This window comes from Cibotium barometz, chromosome 49, assembly GCF_041138505.1.
Source record: "Cibotium barometz isolate CiBa-2024 chromosome 49, ASM4113850v1, whole genome shotgun sequence".
Classification (NCBI taxonomy): Eukaryota; Viridiplantae; Streptophyta; class Polypodiopsida; order Cyatheales; family Cibotiaceae; genus Cibotium; species Cibotium barometz.
Window position 1 is genome coordinate 43673909 of NC_141094.1, and position 21929 is coordinate 43695837.

At 43.3% G+C, this 21929-nt stretch overlaps 1 protein-coding gene across 2 annotated transcripts in view; it reads right to left on the reverse strand.

The window, feature by feature from the left end:
- Positions 1–12964: 12964 nt before the first annotated feature.
- Positions 12965–21929, reverse strand: part of LOC147610611 (putative protein phosphatase 2C 57) — a 72962-nt gene continuing 63997 nt past the window's right edge. For both annotated transcript variants that reach the window (XM_086786117.1, XM_086786118.1), the window contains one exon: positions 12965–13862. In XM_086786117.1, coding sequence (XP_086642243.1) covers positions 13283–13862 — 580 coding nt within the window. In that variant the 3' untranslated portion in view covers positions 12965–13282. The remainder of the gene's footprint in view (positions 13863–21929) is intronic.

The window sequence follows — 21929 nt, forward strand, 5'->3', positions numbered from 1 at the left end:
CCACCGACATTTTGATACCATTAAGATATTGTGATCTTGGTTGTCGTGGTGTGATTTTCCTTTTGGATGAAGTGGAAGATATGGGACCCTCCTTCACATTGGTTGGTGCTCAGGGTGTGGGTTTGAGACTCATGGGCATTGTTGATGATGAGGCTTGAGTCTCTTGTGGAGTGGTGGGTGCTGATGTTGAGGCTTTTGAGCTTGCAGATTTCTCCCTTGGTTAGGCTAGTCAATGAGGAGTTGCCGAGGTTGAGGTTTTTCCTTTGAGTTCCTTTTTAGAGATAGGTGGTTGCGCTTGGGGGACTTCTTTAGAAATAGCTGTTGATTGTTGCGAGATTTTGGCATTAAACTTTGTTGGTGAGGATGGAGTTGAAGGGTTAGATACTTTGTTCAAGTTGGTCATTGATGCAGATGGTAGGTCTTTGTGTAGAGGGGCTTCCGAGGAAGAGGCTTGTAGCTTTTTGCATTCAACATCATAGAAATCCATTAGGGTTGGATCCTCTTCCATGCAGTATGGTATTGTCAACTTTGTTTCTTTAACCGTCATGATGATCCTATCACTAGCAAAGCACATAGTCCATTTATACCTCAAGATGAAATCTACTTCCAACACATACTCAACCACAAAAAACTTACAAGTAAGGGGGTTAGATTCTATATACATTGTTTGTTCAAAGTACCCCAACCATGGCAAGTTTATGTCATTTGTGAATGGAATTTTCTCTAGATGAGCAATTAGTGTTGGTTGATTTAACAAATCCCATAACTCAGGAGTCATGAGGTTGTGCTCTCGTTGTGGATAAAGCTATGCTTGGACTATGGTGATTTAATTGTGAAGTTCAAATATAACCATAACCCTAGGTATATTCTAAGTAAGATATGTTGGAAGTTCCTAAGAGTGTTCAAGGTGAATGTTTGCATAGATTCGTCAATTGAATACCACGAGTAACGTACCCAAGTGCTACCCAAGATGACATCATACTCAAGGGGATCTGGGGTAACATAGAATCTAAATTCCACATTTCCACCAATTGTTTTAGTAGCATAGTTGTCCATTGGCACCTCTTGCAAGACCATTGTCTTTAGGGATGATTTTAGCTTGTCCTAATGACACCCAGGTGTCTATTGTTAGGATGTTATGACTAGCTCGAGGGCTAATCAATGCACATTTGTGCTTAACATTATTGCCCATAAGGAAATCTAACCATATCCTGATAGAATCTTCAAGTGGAACCATGGATTTTTTAATTTTTGTTTCAGATTTAGATCCTGTTTCGATTTCATATTCCCATTCACTTTCATCCTCTTCTTGGATCTCAGTTTCTTCAAGAGTGCCCAATGTGTGCAATGGCACAATCAATCCTTTGGGGCAACTTTAACTAAGGTCTGTTTGGAAACTTGTGAATCCTTACAGTCCTGTTCTATATAGCTATGGAGATCTTGGTATAACCCATGGTTAGCCTTTAAAGGTGCAAGAACTTTGTCTATTTGGGGCATGGGAGATGGAGGTTTTGAGTTACTTGTAGGTGAATTGGAACATTGGGATGTGTCGTGACCAAAGGTTTTGCAATATATGTAGTACAAAAAGATAGGCCTATTGTACGCACATTGGGGATCGAGATGGACGTAGTGCTGACAATGAACACAAGGCATTTCGCCCATCACTTTGAGAGGCATTAAGGATGTTTGGTTTTGGGGAGGCTCATCCTCTCTTGGAGATGCCAGTTTAAAGCTTTTAAGCAAGGCTACGTAGAATTCAGGGAATGACAATTCCGAGATCAATTTTTCTTTAGCCTTTGCTTCACTTGGTTTAGATAAGGAACATCTCATATCATGCGCATCCTCCATCATGTTGTCATCTAAACGTATTACTTCTTTACAACATTGATAGAATGTTTTTGGCTTGGATACGTTGATCAAGTTATGTAAGTTGTTTTTCTTTCTGCCCATTATAAAACATCTTTTCAATTGAGCATCGTTTAGTTTTTTCTATGGCTCACATCGTGAGTCCAAGATTTTTTATCCGAAGGATAGAATCTCTAATTGTTTCATTGTGTTTTCGCTCAATCGAATAGATTTCTCTTGTTACACTCCACTGATCACCTTATCTTAAGAAACCATGGATAAACGTTGTTTTCAAGGTCCTGAAATTCATTTTAATCGTTGGCATCAATGTGATGAACCATCGACTAGTCTTTCTTACTAAGAATAGGTTCAACGCATGTACCTTAGTGGGGCAGTTTGGATTTCCAAAGGCTTTGCATCTTTGTTCAAACATTTGTATCAATTAAACAAGATCAGTCGTTCCATCATACTTGTCCATGATTTTGGAAATTTGTATGGCCGTGTTGTTACATGAGTCATTGAGCCCGTGTGTCAGTACTCTTGTGGTTAGGCAATTAGTCCTTGTGCAATCCCCCTTCCTAGATTAGTCAATATGTCTAAGGTTTGGGCATTTAAGGGTTGCAAAGGGTTGGTACCTAGCACTTCTAAAGATTTAGGCCTTGATAGTGCTAGGCAAGGGACCAAATCTCGAGGGGATTGTTGTGGGGGGGGTGAAGAACCCGATGACACGCTTGTTGTCGGCATGGCAAATAGTATTGCGAGGTGCATTTTGGGCATGGATCTCAATGGCTCGAAGATTTCATCCATTGGGTTCAATCGGGGTGTGGGCCCATGTAATCCCTCTATCGTTGCCATACCTTGACGCTACCAATTTCTCCAAAATGAGCAAGCATACCTTTTTTTAAAGGCTTTCTTATAGAGCCCATTACAGCCTCAAGAGGCCTAGCACACCCTTCGCTAGCTCAAACGAGTGTCTGTTTGCCTTCATTTGCTTAGGTGGTAAGCGCATGTGAATGCCCTTAGGATGAACTATTCTGGAAAAAGTGCATGCCAGTAGCATCCCAAATGGAAGAGGAGGTCTCAAAACCTATTTTTCATCACTTTCTCAAGATGAAATTTTTTTCCAGAAAGATTTGTTTCACAGCCCATTTTTTAATGTGTTCCGATTTTGTCGTTTAGTCACTCAAAACGTGCAAAAAATGGTATGCAATCTTTTTCGAGCTATTTCGAGTAATTTTGTGCTTTAAGGTTTGTTTTTTGCCTCAATTTCCGGGTCGAATTTTGAGGTTGTTGGACGGAGGCCAGAAATGAAGGATTTTGCCTTTGGACGCTCAAAAGACCAATTTCGAAGAGCTCGATGCAGGCTTTCCGATGAGCATTAGTACGCATTCATCGGTTCACGATTTATAGGAGATATAAGCCGCCAAACAAAGTTGTTTTCTAGATTTTTTTTCTGGCCCATGGACGTGTTTCACAACATGCAATAGAGGGTTTTACGAATGTGAAATGGATCTCATGGATTTAATTATTTTTTTACGCGGGAGCCTGTTTCACGAAGTGAAACAACAGGTTGCATTTCACGTCATGATGACGGATGTTTCAAGGATTTTTTTTTGCGCAAGGGTCTTTTTCACGACGTAAAACAGGTGTTTCAAGGATATTTTTTCCCCGCATGGGAGCCTGTTTCACGATGTGAACTGCAGGTGCATTTCACGACGTGAAATAGGTGTTTTATGGTTTCTTTTTTAGTCTAGTGGGAAATTTGAGTTTTTTGGTGTGGAGAGAATATTTTTTTAATTTTAAATTGGGGAGATATGAGCATTTTTCCAAAAAGATAAGTGGAAATAAAAAAGTCAACACTTTTATAACACCCCTTTACACCCTTCATAAATGACCCCCATAAGTGGCCATCATTGGCATCTTTTCATTCGATGCCCATTAGCCTTAACGAGTTATGGAAAAAAGTGCTTAAGAATTAATCAAAGATTAATCCTTTTACTAATCTTTTCTCCTTTTGAGCTAACTAAGAGCTCTAATTAACCACTAACACTAATTAATTCACACCATTGAGCACATCATTGGATAGGGCATGAAATTGCTAAGTTATGTGTCTCAACTAATGTGTAAATTAGTCCATAATTAGAGATTAATTAAACTCTTGATTTTAGTCTTTTCTCTTTATGCAAAATTAAGCAAAAGAGAGAAATTCCTCCAATTAATGAAGAAATTGATGTAATTAGGTATTTTGATGCATCTAGATGCTCTCAAACCACTTAAAAACATTAATTTCGACCTCTTACATGATTAATTTTGACCCCAAAAGACACATTTTCTAGTTTTTTTACCTCGAATTGGATTAATCACTCTTTAATAAGATAAAAACTAGTCAATTAAGGAAGATTAGTCGATTTCAAGAGTTTTTTAATGTTTTTGAGAAAAAATTCAAATCATTAAGCTAATTCTAATGCTTGCTAACACTCTAATGCATACAAATCGAACAAAAAGCATACAAATCAAACAAAAATTAATGATTCTAACTCTATGTTTAACTCTAAAGAGAGCTAAAAATCACAAAATTGTAATGCATTGCATTGTTTGATGCAATGCATGCAAACTGAACCTAACACACTCTATGTGCACACTTAACAAACACTAAAAACTAGATTAAACTAACAAAACAACACATTTAAGCCGAAAAATCATTCTTCCAAAAAACAAAAAAGAGAGCTATTTCTCTCAAAAGCACACACAAATCTCCATCAAAACCACATCTTTTTCTTGGGAAACCATTAATTAAGACAATGGACAATGGGTAATACGTAAATTAGAGAAAAACGATGGAAAAGGCCAAGGGACGATTGGCAGCGGCGCCAAAAATCTTATGGCTCACCCCAACCCCCTTCGAAACACATCCAACAAGAAGATTATCCACAACTCCTTGAGAAGCAATTCCTCCCCACGAGAGCGTTGTCACACCACCGGGTTACACTACACATTTCAAGCCTCATAATCGTCTTCTCCTCAACATGATGCTTCAACCACTACTTTGCTTCTAGAATGAGCTCTAGTGGATAGCGGGACTCTTACTTGCATTGTGTGCACTTGTTGTTGGGTATAGTGTGAGGAACACTTACCCCTAATTGTAGATCAAAAGAGACATGTCTTGATTTTTTCGTAACTATGGTTGTTGGACTGCTTGTTGGCTGATCATGGTCAGCTTGGGATAAGTCCAACTCAGGATCAATACCAAATGCTTGAAACATTTTGGGTAGCACCACTGACATGAGGAGTTAATTGCTTCTTGTTGCGGGCGGAAGCAAACCTTGAGATTCTAGGTCTCACTCTAGTTCCTTCACTAGAGCTTCACCCAAAAATAGGGCGGTTTAGTGTCCTTTTTATGAAGGTTATAGCATTGTTTACAGATCCAATTGGTGAACTAGGGCTCGGAGGACCGAGGGTGGCTCCAATTTTTAGGTGTTTATTTGTTCATCTACACATGTTTATGATTAATTGGCTTATTTCGGGTTTGAGGAAATGTGGTTCAATGTATTATAGTCGATTGTCGTTCCAACATTTAGTGAAGATAGGGTTTACGTCAAGGTTTCACCCCGGTGAAACAATCTTCAGAGCTTCTTGAAATAGGTCTGAAACTGATTGTAGGCACGTCTATTCTGCTTAAGCTACAAAATTATGTTTTTTATACATATTTTGAGTAAAGAATTTTTCCCTTCTAGATTCACATGTGTAGACTCACAAGTGTTGACTCACTTTTCAAGACCCATGTTTCTAAGCTCGTGTATCCATGTTTGTATGTGTAGGTTCACACCTTTTTTGTATCAACTAGACTTACTTACTTTGTTTAATGAATGCCTATTTGGGGTACATAATTTTATATACTAGACCTATGGTAGGGTGGGTGTATAATTATGGGGTAATTATTATTATTTATAGTCCCAATAATTACAAAGAATAAGGATTTTACCTTAGATGGTGGTGCTGGTGTCAATATAATCAGGAAGGATTGCTCGAAGACCTAGGGAAGCCCACCACACTCGTTAGGCACAAGCCTCACAGTCAAGCTTGCTGATGGAAACATAAATGAACTTTTGGGCATCCTTTAGGATGTAAAGATTAAGACCTTCGGACTCACCGCCACATATTCCTAATGAGAAGAGGATCATACACCATGATCCTTAAAAGATCTTACAAGAGAGATGCAAGGTTAGTTCATGTGACTAGGAAATCAATCACATTTACATACGTAAAGATAACCAGTCCTTGTAAATACACTTAAAAACAGGAAAGAATCATCCCATGGATTGGGATATTCTTTTGCTAAAAATGAGATACACAACCGCTCGAACCACATTAATTGATATCTATAGAGTTTGTAAAACAAGATGTTATATGGTGAAGATGAGAACTAAGAATACGAACCCCTCCCGGAGCTTGTCGAATTCAAGGATTGGATCATGTTTTGGTGACCGTAGAGCAACATCTATTATCATAGTAAACAATTCCCAATCTATGACCATAAGTTGCTTTTTGAAGCTGAATTTTACATTGGAGCTAAACCTGTCTTGCAAGTTCTATGTGACCCCCATAAGTGTACAATGAAAGAGAGCATCATCCTTGGGAGAGAATGGATTATAGCCAGTAATTGTGTAGTTAGTCTAGCGGAAAAGAACCACAACATTAAAGCTTCCCCATGGAATGGTTACTGTATCCTTGGTGAATGAGGGCACCCCACCTGTCAACATCCCAAGCCTCATCCCTCCACCTAGAAGTGATCATCTCAGTAACCCCTAAAACTCAACACTCCTCGCGCCTTGTCATGTGGCGACCACCCCCTCAAATCACTATAGAGATCCAAAACCTCAACAAGGAGAAAGCCAAGACCACCCCCAAACTTCAACCTCAACAACCCTTTAGGGAGGTTACCAAGAAGGAGTAGGTACCTAAGACTATCCTAGTAGCTAGCCATACCCATGCAAAGACATGGCCATCCCACCACCATTTAGCTAGAAGTCTATCCATGAGCAAAGATCTACCAAAAGCGGGATCCACATGCAATATAGTTTTATCCAAACTCCAAGCCCCATTGGATCCCCATAAAGAAGTCAGAAGCTCAAGCCTTCTCCCATGAAAACTCTTTTGTTTGGGTTCCAAAATCTCACAGAACACACCCCAATCTCCAAACCCAAAAAGTCCTAGGCAACACTCTCAAATGCCAGTTCAATCCCAATAGCTGACATTCTGTTGGGTCTTAACCAAGCTACTAAAGGCACAAGGATTCTAAGAAGGAAATCCCTACATTTGGGTCTCAAAGTCAAGAAAACCTACATCACATCACTCTCCAACCATGCCATCACAACAGCCAAACCAAAGATGGAGTGAAGATCAAAAGCCATGCCTATGACACAAACCTCAAAGCTTAAGAAGGAATGGAGAACAATGGGTTCCATCTCAACTTAGGTGCTGACACCACCTTCATAGAAGTCAGAGAGGTTTGTGGCGTCCAAGAAACAAGAGGTAATACGTTGCCCATGTGCAGTGGCCTTACCCATGTCCATTCCCATCAATGAAGAGCCACATATGGTGCAAAACTTCAAAGATATCCATGCACACACTTTCGTGGCACTGTGAGCAAGCCCAAGGCTAAAAAAGAACCCCATAATACATGTGTGCAGTATGCCGTAGCACCAACTCGCAAACTAGAACTAGAAAGATAGAGCTCAATCAAGCACCCCAGAAAAGCCGCACTGGCGACAATGATGTCAAGGCTTTCGTCTCTCGTGGATGAGCAAGTGACTCTCCACCTTCGTGCAATGAGGCCACATAGCAAGTCAAAATTTAAAAACCCCATTGTAAATATGTATTGTAGCACTTCCTATCAATTATACACACATATATCTGGGAACAAAACAAAGCTAAAAACAACCAAAACTTAAAAACACGCACATATACCTTCAAGAAAATAAAGCACACATACATATACCCACACTTACCTGCATGTGCACATGCATGCACATTCAAAACCTCTCCCTCCCCCCCTATACCTCCCTCCCCCCCCAAAAAACATTATCCATCCTCATACCTTTTTAATTTCTGTCCCTTAGATCCTTTAAAATTCTTCCCTAAATTTTTAAAACACTCCCTCCCTCACAGAAAATTTCTACACACAAAAAAACTTTGGATTTAAAAAAATTCAAAAAAAGTACCATATCATCAAATAGGCTCACACTATCATGCAGGCTCATGCCACGCCCGACTTCATCACGTTGCCACATCATCCAATGAAAAGAATGTTGGGAAAAAAGTGCCACATCATCACGTAGGTTCACGTTGCCACGTTGTTAAAAGAAAATATAAATCTTGGAAAAATATGCCACATTATCACATAGGCCCACATGCATATGTAGGCTCCAATCAGCACATTATCACATAGGTTTACATCATCATCCATGAAAAAAACTAAGAAAAAGCGAGTCCCATGTCATCACGTAGGCTCACGTGTGCTATGTCATCACGTAGGCTCACGTGTGCTATGTCATCACGTAGGCTCATGTTGTCACATCATCATATAATTTTTTTTAAAGTGTCATGTCATCACAAAAAGAACACAACAATAAAAAATCTTTAAAATAAAAAATCCACATGTATAAATATATATATATATATATATATTTTTATTTCTTAAAAAATACGAGAAAGAGGGCAAGAAAAAAGAGAGCGAGTGAGAGAGAGAGAGAGAGAGAGAGAGAGAGAGAGTGCATCACATGGCGGCCATGTGGCCATTTGTAAAGTAATTTTTGGTAATATATCTTCTATTACGAGAGAGAGAGAGAGAGAGAGAGAGAGAGAGAGAGAGAGAGAGGGTGTGCATGAAAATCTCCCTGAGGAGAAGAGAACCGAGAAGAGAACTTAACTAGGGAAGAGTCGACAATGCAATCGAAGAAAGAAAAAGCCCAAGAATCAATCAGGCTCGACATCTCCCTCCAAGACGCAAAACATATGCCTACAACTATGCTAATCAAACGAGGTAGAGATGCCCAGGTCACTGCAAAGCCGCATGCCACGACCTTGGCATTGTCCAACAAGCCACCCATTGCACGCAGTTTACTATTTCATGCCATACTAGGTGTCCTAAATTCTTCCATATTTGGTATCCTAAATTCTTCCATTCTCATGGACAACCTAACCTCGTTCACACCCGCCTTATCAACCATCCTCGCTACACATCAACATTCCATTCTCTATCTCCAACCATGTATAAGACTCAAAGAAAGCAAACAAAAAAGTATCAAAGAAAGCGGTATATTGGAGTTTTCATTGGAAGAAACTTGAACACAGGCCCACCTTTTAACCAGTGCATGACACCTATAATATCCACACGGGCTCTGCATCAGATTCAATAAGTCCTCATATCTCAAGCACCTGCATTAAGCCTTGTCGCCCGACAGCCGCCCAGGTATGTTTATGAATGGGGAGACCATGGCGGGCACAAGTTTGACCCATGGTACGACCCATGACATGGACCTTCCTCAAATCACCAGGAGCATTCCGTAGTCTCTTCTTCGTCCCAACCACCCATTGATTCACATTGCCTCTATCGCTAGTACTTACTAAATACCAAATCTCTCGAGCCACAAAGGCCGCCAAGTTCCATTGTAGCTATATGGGCAAAGCCAGCTGCCATACATCAACAATATAAAGATCTTGACTACCCAAGAAAAGGGATGTCAAGAACATGTCAAAGAAAGAAGCAAAGAGAGACAAACAAAGAAGTTGAGTTAGTGAAATCTTCAAGTTGGGGGGTACACACACATGGACATATCTTTCGTCCATTGCCCATGCACGTCACCTACATATTTCACTATGGGTATTATAACATTTTCACTTCTCACATCTAATGCCATGCACAAACACATGCACTTGCAACTAACCTCGTCCATGCCAACCATCCAGGTACATCTCTAGATGGGAGACCATGGCGGTGACGAGCACAAGCCTGGCCCATGGTATGACCCATCGCCTGTAGAACCTTCGCCTTCTAACACGTATCTTCAAGCTTCCATGCATGTATCCTCTACATCGATTCCAATTTATCACCTACATAACCTTGCCTGGCCAACATTTTTACCATGAAGAAGCCTCATTTCTCGACATTACATTGTGAGATCAGGACATACTTTCATGTCGTGCCATGAAGATCCAGACTACCATCTCTCCATGCCAATCATTCGAGGGTGATTCTAGCACTCATTCCATTAATCACAAGGTACATACCGCCTGAATCGACCACCTCATGTTGAAGACACCACTACCACAACCATCAAAGACCTAACATGAAGAACCTCTGTATCGCCTATCTTCTTCCATGCCGCCTCAACAAGTTGCCCGCCTTCAAGACTATCCAAAGCTTCACGCCACTTTGCCATGCATTTGGTTAGGACAAGTCTCGAGCTATACCACGTATCCTCGATTATTGACTTCATGGCATATCCTGGACCATCCAAATCTTCGAGGACGTAGACACCATTAGGCAGGGGATATGTTAACTACCTTACAGATTAACATGGTTTCACCCGCCCGGCTTATCACAGGACGTTTCACCGTCTCACCCATGCAAATGAAGTAAGACGACATTGGAATATATAAAGCAACCTTACCATGATCTTAATGTTGTATAGGGAAAGTCTAAGGACTTGATATATATACTTACTTAAGACGGGTAATAGTAGAGGCTAGACCATTTTTAAGTTTGTCTAGCGTAATATGAAAACTAGTCACTTGTCTAAAGGCCATTTTTGACAGGAAGCAATACACAATCATTCCCTTGCAATAATCTTTTTGTGAGTTTCCTTGCTTTCCACTTATTACTTGCTTACATGCTATGGCATTCTTACATGTTAGATGGATGCTTATTTGAATAAGTTTGATTGTAGGTTCTCTTTCATTAGCTCCTCCTCTCCTCGCCTTTTGTGAGACAGAACCACTATGAAGGACCGCCTCTTGTTACCTCCATCTAGGCATAGAGAGATTTCCCTTCATCCCTTTGGCAAAGGAGCATTTCCGTGTAACAGTGCAATGAGGTCGCAACGCACGAGCTAGTTTACCCACATAGGTAAGTTCCAGTTTGCGGCTTTGAGGCAAGAACCACCAACACATACTTTGGCAAGGCTAAAGATAAGCTCTTGAACACATCGCAAATGTTGGTAACTTTCTTTAACACTATTAGTAATGTATGTAGTAGTTTCCAACCCATCCTCCCTCTCCATAATGCTACTAGTCATTCCCTCTCTTATCAACTTAGGCCCTAGCACATAATCCATACAATCTCAATCTTACAATTACACTATGAGATCACTGATTTATATCAAGAAACCTCTAAACATTGACGTTCAAATAGCATGTAACAATCGATGTATGTGTAGACTTTGCATGCTTTCATGTGATAGATGACCCTTTCTACTAGAGGGAAATAGCTTAATAGAACTAACTTCTTGGGGGGGGGGGGGGGGGGGGGGAGAGAGAGAGAGAGAGAGAGAGAGAGAGAGAGAGAGAGAGCACATGCTAGCTCTTCCCCACAATTGTGTGGCTAAGTAAAATTTTACAAACAATAAACATATGCATCGCACAACACTTGAGCACTAAAATAATAATACTCTACCTTAACTTTGTGGGGTGTGTAAGCTACATTTATATATGAGCACACGAGAAATTGTGGGCTGTCAACTTGATATATTAAGAGAGTAGCTTCTTTGACAACCTGAAAAAACTTATCACAGGCAGAATTTAAGTGCTCACATCCTCAAAAAAGTAAAGAGGGACAAGAGGTACTAAAGGCAAAAGCATCAATAAAAAGCATTTTTTAATGGAGAAATTAATGCCAAACAAAGTTTTTTTAATTTGAAAAACAACTGGCACGTGCAACACTATGATGGCCACATGACAACTATTTGCATTGGCTGATTACTGCCCTTAAGATATTGATGAGAGAGTATACATATTCACCCCTAATTGACACTCTTGTACAAGCCCAAGGTATGAGCAAATTTCACATCCATTTAGTGAGGAGATTTTACATCCCTTAATGGTTATACTTTCATCAGCCCCTCCATGCTGCATTCACGGGCTCTGACCACACTCATGTAAAATTGAACTTGCTTTTCTGAAGAAAAGTGATAATGTGCACCAGTAACTTCATTCTTCTGTACCAGAAAAAAAGAAGATGATAGTGTGCAGTGATCCTCTATTATGTCATTGATTGTTTACCTGAACAAGACAAAATGAAAAAGGCATACGAAGAGCAACTCGTGCTCATGGGTTATACTAACCTTACGACTCAAAGATCTAGTCAGAATAACCTAAAGCAAATATATGAGAAGGGGCTATATACAAAACACGAGAACCCTACTCTGTACATGGGCATAAAATCACTCACCTCATCCTCTCAAACAATTTCAACTACAATCTTCAGAGCGCACAGTACCTATATCACAACGAAACCCCACAATTTCCTTCATATAGCCAAGATTTTTTTACCAAAGTTCTCCAGAGAGCCCAATGACGTCCCCACAATTTCCTCACCTCGAGCACTCAAAGGTTGGGAGGAAGAGTAGCCTGCCATGTTTTGAAGGTGCCAGCAATTTATTAAAGATAATTTGTTTGGATCATACTTCTGATGCCCTATTAAATCAATGATGAGCACACCTTGACTGATGTGCCTCTATTAGAGGCTTCAGGTTGGCTCTTTCCTATTGATGCCAGAAAGTTATTTTCCTGTGTCCGTGCTTCATTGTGTGGCTGTTGGGGTTTGTTGTTTCCTTTTCACTTTTTTTACTGACTTCCCTTTTGGCTGAATTGAAAATCATAAAGCCATTAAAAATAAGCTAGCAGACAAAATTGTCGTCATCATCAATCAAAGTCTTACAAGAATTCTAAGTCGTTTTGTCCACCTTAAAATATAAAATAGTATAAATAGATCCTAGCGTGTCTCATCATGACCTTTCCTTGGATCATAACTGCCTTAACCAATATAAAGATAGAACAACTAACTGGCCCTTGTTCCCAACCAAGAAAGGTCAATAGCCACATAAAAACCTAAAACTACTGATCAACTAGGCATATGCTTAGCTTCAATGTCCATAACATCCACATTACAAGGAAACAGCCGTGAGATCAAATGAATCAGCATACGGCTATGGCAGTAACCTCTGGCTTTATCTAAAAAAGCACAAGCCAGTTCCCAATCCTTCATGACCAAAAAAGGACTCCTGTAAAGAATCAATAATCATTCTAGCCGCATATGGTACAATTAGCAATCTCAACGGCACAGACTAACCAGGACGTTGCATATAATCAAAAATAAGGTTACTCTTACTAACTGTACCACTTATTGAGATAAGTTAACCTTAAGGTATTAATTTGCATATCAGATGCCTTCTTCAACCACCTCCTGAAGAGCAGCTGACAAGCTCTGCAGGCCTTCAGCAGATATGCTCCTCCTGACAGGTGACATGATGGGGGGGCGCCGAGGAGGTAGAATATCCTGAAAACAGACCATCAAAACAGTAAGATTGTCGCTAGTATCCCTCCGAAGTGCTTCTTTGACAAGCTCCTTTGAACACAGCTGTGGATCATTATGCAGCTGTAGATGCCTCCTAGCATAGTCAACAGCATTCTCGCTTGTAAACACATCCCATAAGCCGTCACATCCTATTATCAGAAACTCATCATCCTCAGACAAAGAAATTTCATGCATTTCAGGCACTGCAGTGAGAGGCCCCTCTACACCAAGGTCTTTCAAGCCATCAATATGCCAGTCTCCCAATGCCCTGGCAACTGTAAGCTCTCCGTTCAAGTAGCCAAAATTATCAACAAAACCTCCAGAATCTTCAATGCGCCTCCTCTCCAATGCCGAGCAAGCCTTGTGATCTGTAGACATGTCTATAGCCTTACCTCCCTTGCAGAGCACTGCCCTGCAATCTCCCGCGTTTGCAACCAGTAATTTCCTGCAAAGAGAGTAATTTTACCAAGCAGGCTTGCTTTATCAGCTCTCTCTACCTCCCTCCCTCTCTCCCCCCCTCCCACATCCTGTCGGACCCCGACCACCCCCAGCTCATCATCCCGGGATTCAGGAGATCCTGGCCCGCCATCGAGCAGCCTCGTGAGTCGTCCTCACAGCAGACTTCTTGTATCACCCATGATGGACATCCTGGATGGGCCCTTGCCTGGCATACAGGATCTTGATTGACTGCTTTATTCAGCTCTCCACTTATCGTATCCTGTATAGCATAGTAGGATCTAGATTTTTCATCTTGTATAATGTCAGAGTCAGATCTTAGCTTTCAGTTTTCAGTTTTAGTTTACTGCTGCTTTTTCTTATTTCATCCATGACTAGATTTCATGGACACTATGTACACATCATTTTGGTCTCATAGACCCTTTCGGTCTTTTTAAGACATTAATATAAATCTCTCTCTCTCTCTCTCTCTCTCTCTCACACACACACACACACACACACACCATGGGCTTCATATGGATCGCCTGCCCCCATTTGCACGACTATTACCTCTCACCTGGCAGGACATTAACCGACTTATCCGATCCCAACCTCTTCGGACTGGAGACCCATGTCACACGGACGGATCCACTGCAGCTTCCTATAAAGATGCAGTTGTACGAGGATCACTTTATGAGGCTTACAGAGGATGGCTTCATTCAGAAGCCTCGCTATCTTTATAGACACATGTCACATGCCATGAGGATTTGCGATCACCCAGATCAGAGTCTCATCACATCGCGTGAGGGCGGAGACTGGGCAAGCAGAGGGCACTACCAGAGAGAACAGGGTTCACCAATTCTATTCACTAGAGGTCGAGATAAAGGAGCACTATCTTTGCAAATGTCCAGTGTACTATGAGATAAAGCTTTCATCTATCACATCAATCTATATTATAGTGTCATGGAGCCTCTCTCTCTCTCTCTCTCTCTCTCTCTCTCTCTCTCTCTCTCTCTACCACACATGCTCAGCATGACCCTCCATCAACCACCTTAGGTGCACCTGTCTAACCCTAAAGCATCAAATGGTATCATATCATTTAGGGTTTCTCAGCCACTTGTCGAATCTATAACACTGAGCAGCAGCCTAGCGCCAACTCCTCCCATGCCCTCGCCATATGGTGCTGTGTCATGACCCTGTGAAAATGGAGCAGGACAAGTGTGGGCATGGTGGTTGCAGGGTCAGAATATTTTATGATTCACATGGGGGGTGCCCGGACAGTGTTTAAAGATGTGTGGACAACCCTAGGTGTGAAGGGGGAACATTAAAACATTAACTTTTAATGTTTATTAAAGTTGCCCCTAGGCCTTAGTGGCCCTAGGGAACTTATTAAGTTGGGGCCCTAGGGATTAACTTGGGAAGGAGGTTTTCTCTTTCTTCACTCTCTCTCCTCCCTTTTTGGGGAGTCGTGTAGCAAAAGAGGAGCCTCTCTCATGCGCATGTGATTCCAAGCGTGGAAAAGCACAGGAAGGGGAGGCGACTGCTGAAGAGAAGTGGTGCTGCTGTTTTTCTGAGGAAACCAGCCGTACAGCACTGTACGGCCAGGACTACGCAAGCTTTCTCTCCCTCTCTCTCATCTGTTGCTGGCGGCGCACAGAGCTGTTGCTGGGAACTCTGCGCAGAAGCTCTAAACAGGCTGTACAGCCTGTTTTCCAGCCCAAACTCTACTGTACGACTGCCGTACAGTGTACGGGCAGTCAGGTACAGCAAGTACAGGTGCAGGTGGTGCTTTTCTGAGTGCTGGACAGACCTGTGTAGGCTGATTCAGGCTGGTACAGAAGTGGACAGCAGGCTGTTTTATGCAAGTACAACGCCTGGCACGCATCCCGAGGCGGTACAATCAAGTACAGTGCTGATTTTCAGATCTGTACTTTCAAGGACAGCATAGGAGTGAGCATCAGGAGGAAGATACAGGCAAGTGCAAGCACACGTGTGAAGCAGGATTGTGGATTCAAGTGCCTGCAGGCACAGATTAGTGCTGTTGCTTCCTCCAGAGTTGTTTCACGAGCTGAACTTGGTAAGCCTTGACTCTGTTCATCTATCTCTCTTTCTATTGCTTGATGTCTGCTACAGGTATGTACTATCTGGCTCCTTGTGAGAGGAGGAGTATGGCAGATTGACAGGGAATTAAGACAGAGATTGAACAGCATATGTATGTTGAGCTGAGAAGATGTATCATGCTTATGAGTTATGCCAGATGTATGCCCATGGCTGGCCTGCTTTGTGAACTTGGCTGATCAGAGGGAGGCACAGTGTGTTGCTTGAGGACACAGATCTGTGTGCATAGATCCTCTGTGCTGAGAAGGATTTGTGGGCAGTCAGATTGGACTACAGGTGTAAACTCTTGGCTGGTTTTTGTGTTGTACTCAGCCATACATATTATTTTAATGGAATAAAGAAATACCGCAAGGGGCGCCAAGCTTTGGGGCCAACAGGTGTCGCTGTGTATTCAGATTTGGGCACTCTAGCTCCAATCTGTGTTTTGTTTATCATCTAGACTACAAGTGGACGGGTGTTAGCTCTTACCGCACTCTGGTTTTCTATCAGAGGCCGGTTTCATGCTGCCTAATGTGCAGCGGCCAGCCCTACAGCCACCAACTCACCCGCCTATGCCAGTACCTGCAAGCTCCTGAAGTTGCTACCGCCAGTCCAATTTAGGCATTTTTATCCAGGAGGCTACTGATGATTGAGGACTCTAGACTTTGGGGCTATCAGGCTCCTCTAGTTTGTCATGCATATATCAAAATGCTTTACTTTGTGTATTTCAGACTTTACTTTTCTTTTTTTGTATCAGCTTAGGTATCAAACTTTTTGTGATCACTTTGAGTGCTCAGTGGACTATGTCACTCTTACTTGCTCTATATATTGTTTCTGGAGTTTTGAGCAGTTGCCATTATTGATAACCTTGATTCTTGATGTTGCCAGTTTATTTATGCCAATTGGTTGGTTGGGTCCCCACGGTAACTAGGTCACCCTAAATCTTTAGTTTCAACTTGTAAACATGTTTTAATATAAACTTTGGGGCCTGTACCCCCCCCCCTCCACCCTCTTTTGTGAAACATTTTGGTTCATCATTGCACAGCTATCCGTATTTAGTTAAAGAGATTGATGATAATTGTGATATTTTTTTGAAACGTTTCAAAAACCCCCTTGCAACTATGCACACAATGCAGCTGCACCACATGCCTAGAAGACCCACCTGCTGCTGCTGATTCTACAGCCCCACCATGCTACGGTGCAGCCACCACTCAGCACTTCACCTGTACACCATCGCCTGAACAGCAAACGACTGCTCGACTCTGCACCCTCCTGCCCGGACGGTTCTCTACCACACCTTGTGCTGCTATCTATTCTTTGCTGAAGGCCTCCTTTGTACCACCATGGACTCCCAGAGATTGGTTATCACCTGCAAAGGTTTTCAGGCTATAATTTCACCAGTTGGTGGACAGATCAGGTTTCTCTTGCGGCATGATAGAGTGTGGAACGTGATGAAAGGCACCGCTGAGAGCCAGAAGGTACGGAAACATCTCTGGAGGTTCAAGCTTGGAATGACTAAAATGACAGGGCATTGGAATTTGGCACATATTGGGGTCCGTCTCACCAAGAACCTCATCCATTAGCTTGACATGGATAAGCCAGCAAAAGCATATGGGATAATTCCAAAGTTTTCTTGAAGCAAAAGTTCTATGGTACAAAAATAAAAGAATTTGAATCTCTCCAAGAACATTTAGATACATTAGGCTCAATCATCCAAAGCTCAAGATTAACAGATTTGTGGAGACCGCAAGAGTTTTTCGAGTGGCCCAAGAGATGAAGTATGATGAGATGGTGGCTATCCTTATCGACGAAGATCGGCATCATAAGGATCTAACAACAAGATTCAACTTTGACAAAGCTTTTTAGGGGAAAGACAGGCAAGGGAAGTACCAGAAAAGTCACCTTTTTTTCCCAAAAAAAAAGATCCTTCTATTAGTTACCAAGAAAAACAGCCATAATTGCTAGGTACAAACTGGGCTCCACATGGGAAGTGAGAGTCGAGGATCATAAAGAAGGGGAAGGAGGGGGAGGGGGCTTCTCCGGCTAGCCACTCTAGGAGGAGAAGGCTATCTCATACACTGGGGAGAGGGGGGAACAACCACACAGGTGGTCTATAGTGCCAAGTGGGCTCACCACCATTGTCAATGAGAAAGGGACCGTGATGCCAGATCCTCACCAAGGCCTCCTAATGCTTCCGCATGCGGTCTGAACCACCCTGAAGCTTCCCCCACTGTCCACAGAGGGTATGAATGATATCGAGCCAATGGACTCCGCTCATGGGGTTAGGGTGCCTTCGGTGGCTTCACTGCACCGAGCTCTCCGAATATGCCATGCAATAATACTATTGCAAATCTCCCATCTCTGATATGATTTATTGGGACCATACATACACAATACCTTGATCACAACAGGAGCCACTCTCACACAAATGGCAGTACTAGATGGATACTTTCATGAGGCTTACGGAAAAAGGTTTCATACTGAGGTCCAGATACTTTGACATATACATGTCACATCCATGCAGATTGCAGTGGGCCAGTTGCGGGTGTCATCGCACCGCCCGAGGATAGAGACAAGGAGAGCCATGCAAATACCCTGTGAGGAGAGGATATGCACTATGTGCCAACAAGAGGTCGACTCAAAGGAGTACTTCATATGCATGTGGACCGTATATTATGAGATTCAAGGGAGGTTCCATTGTCTCTCGAGACTGGTTTGGACCCTTATCCACGATCACGGATTACCCAGATCAGCGGTGCCTAGGACTCTTCCTACTAGAGCTTCATCACCACAAAGACTCGCTAATTAGGGAGTCGGGACCCTATGGGAGGCATCCACCCCGGCCCCAAGCGACCATCACTCTGTTCTTCCAACCACGAGAGGACGCCCCACCAGCCATGGATGACATACCCACAGCCTCATCGAGCCACACATTCTTGAGTGCCAGACCCTCCACACTAGACCCCACTCTGGTGTGACTCTAGACCAGGCCACAACACTACAGTGAACCCGACACCCCTCCTTGGACCTCGACAGCAACACAAACATCAGCCCTAGCTTGATGAGATCTTGGAGAGGTATAGAGCAACCTTCCCATGCTCGGCGGATCTGCACAACCTTCCACAGACTAACCCCATGCTCGATATCCTCGATGGCCCCCTACCGGGGTGTTAGCTCCATAGGTTGTATGATGATGATGGTCTTGGAGATTGAGACTGGCAGAGCAGCACGGATCCCCCGAGAGGAGAGGGTATGCAGATTGTGCAGAGAGGAGGTGGAGAGTGAGGAGCATTATGTATGCAGATGCAGAGCATATACAACCATCAGAGAGAGATATCCCATTTTATTCAGAGAGCCACATTCCCTACGCCAGATCTTTGAGGCAGCAGACCAACGCATACTGGGGAGATTCATTCTAGACATACAGCGCCACAGAGAGACATTATTACAGGCTCAGATAGCTCCAGAGGGGGAGTGACAAACACAAATTGCTACATTTTTTCAGAGAATCATCCCCCTCCCAGCCCCTACACGGCAGGGAATTACTCTCCAGAGAGCAGAGACACTTAGAGCCTGCAGGAGACAGAGGACACCTCGCTTTCGGACACCACGCCTATACCAGAGAGAGATGACAGAGATCAGAGCTCAGTTTCACAGAGAGGGTGCGGAGCGACTGGCTCGCTTCAGAGCACACCCAGGCATGTTCTTTAGGGAGCTGTGGATACCCCCTTCACTGATGTATACCATTTTATACCCCCATTATGGTACAGGATGGAGCTAGCTAGGTTGCATATCATGATTGTATACTCCATGCATATAGCTTTGCATTCTCCTCGTAGTAGAGTTCCATCCCCTTCACCACTCATTGTACTTATTGCACACCCAATTTCAGCTTTTTAGTTCAGTTCATCACACCGATTGGAGATTGAGACTGGAAGAGCAGCACGGATCCCCCGAGAGGAGAGGGTATGCAGATTGTGCAGAGAGGAGGTGGAGAATAAGGAGCATTATGTATGCAGATGCAGAGCATATACAGCCATGAGAGAGAGAGAGAGATCCCATTTTATTCAGAGAGCCACATTCCCTACGCCAGATCTTTGAGGCAGCAAACCAACGCATACTGGGGAGATTCATTCTAGACATACAGCACCACAGAGAGACATTATTACCAGGCTCAGACAGCTCCGCGGGGGGGGGGGGGGGGGGGGGGGGGGGCGATAGACACAGATTACTACATTTTTTCAGAGATCCATCCCCCTCCCAGCCCCTACACGGTAGGGAATTACTCTCCAGAGAGCAAGAGAGCAGACACACTTAGAGCCCGCAGGAGACAGAGGACACCTGGCTTTCGGACACCACGCCTATACCAGAGAGAGATGACAGAGATCAGAGCTCAGTTTCACAGAGAGGGTGCGGAGTGACTGGCTCGCTTCAGAGCACTCCCAGGCATGTTCTTCAGGGAGCTGTGGACACCCCCTTCACTGATGTATACCATTTTATACCCCCAGTATGGTACAGGATGGAGCTAGCTAGGTTGCATATCATGATTGTATACTCCATGCATATAGCTTTGCATTCTCCTAGTAGTAGAGCTCCATCCCCTTCACCACTCATTGTACTTATTGCACACCCAGATTCAGCTTTTTAGTTCAATACTTTTTCATTTTGCTGGGATGACAGAGGATACCCCATACAGGTACTCCGATTTGTCTCATAGGCTGAGTTCGGTCTTTTGGAAGACATTAATAAAATCTTTCTTTCTTTCTTTCTTTCTTTCTTTCAATACAGCTCTCTCTCTCTCTCTCTCTCTCTCTCTCTCTCTCTCTCTCTCCCCCCCATGCCCCAGAACTGTTGGTATGATGACGAATGTCGGGCCACATGCTCCCGTCTTAAGCATTAGGTACGGATTGGGTAAATCACGAAGCGCCAAGCGCAACCGATTTCTCAACGGCTCACCCAACGCAAGAAACGGGAGTTCTATGCTCGGAAAGAGGATGAGTTATACCGACTTTTCTTAGGGCCGAACTGCAAAGAGGCATGGAGGAAACTCCGAGAACATCGCCCTCCCATACCTATCACCTGCCCAGACACATGGCACTCCTATGCACGCTCCCTCTATCATATCCTCCATCAGCCACCCCTACCCCCACCACCAAACCCCCGCCCCACCACCTCCACCTTCTTCACAAAGGGCATGGTCCTCAAGGCCATTCGTAGACTACGCAATGGGCGAGCCCAAGATCATGAGGGACTCATTGCCGAGTACATCTCGCGTGCCCATGATACCCTAGCGCCCCTACTAGCCTACATGTTCAATAGAGTCCTTTGTGAAGGATTTCCACCCTCTTGGTCCACCAAAACCATCACCCCCATCCTCAAAGCCGAAGATCCACTTGATCCTAATAACTACAGGACGATCATGATTGGCCACACATTGGCCAAACTCTATGGATCAGTGCTAGAGGGGGAGCTCTGTTCATTTGCATATTGACAGAGATGCAGAGCCTCAGGATAGGCTGTCTTTCGGAGGAGCTACTCTACCCTTGACCACATCTTCACCCTTCGTGCCATCATCGAGGAGGGTAGAGCACGACAGCAGAGGATTTACTGCTGCTTTGTGGATTTCCACAAAGCTTTTGATATTGTACCCGAGCCCGCGTCTTACACCGTCTACAGGAGATCGGAGTCCCATCTGACATGGTTTGGAGCATCATCGCCCTCTATGAGTCCATCACCAGACGAGTGAGAGCCCCAGGAGGTACATCACTAGAGATTTCCAACACCATTGGGGTGAAACAGGGCTGCCCTCTATCACCCACTCTTTTCGGCCTCTACATTGATGAGATCTCGAGCTTCATTGATGGATTAGGCGGGGCTGGTCCCACACTAGCAGGCATATTGATCCCCATACTACTTTATGCAGATGACATCGTCCTCCTCTCAGACTCAGCCGAAGGGCTTCAGAAACAGTTGGATGCCT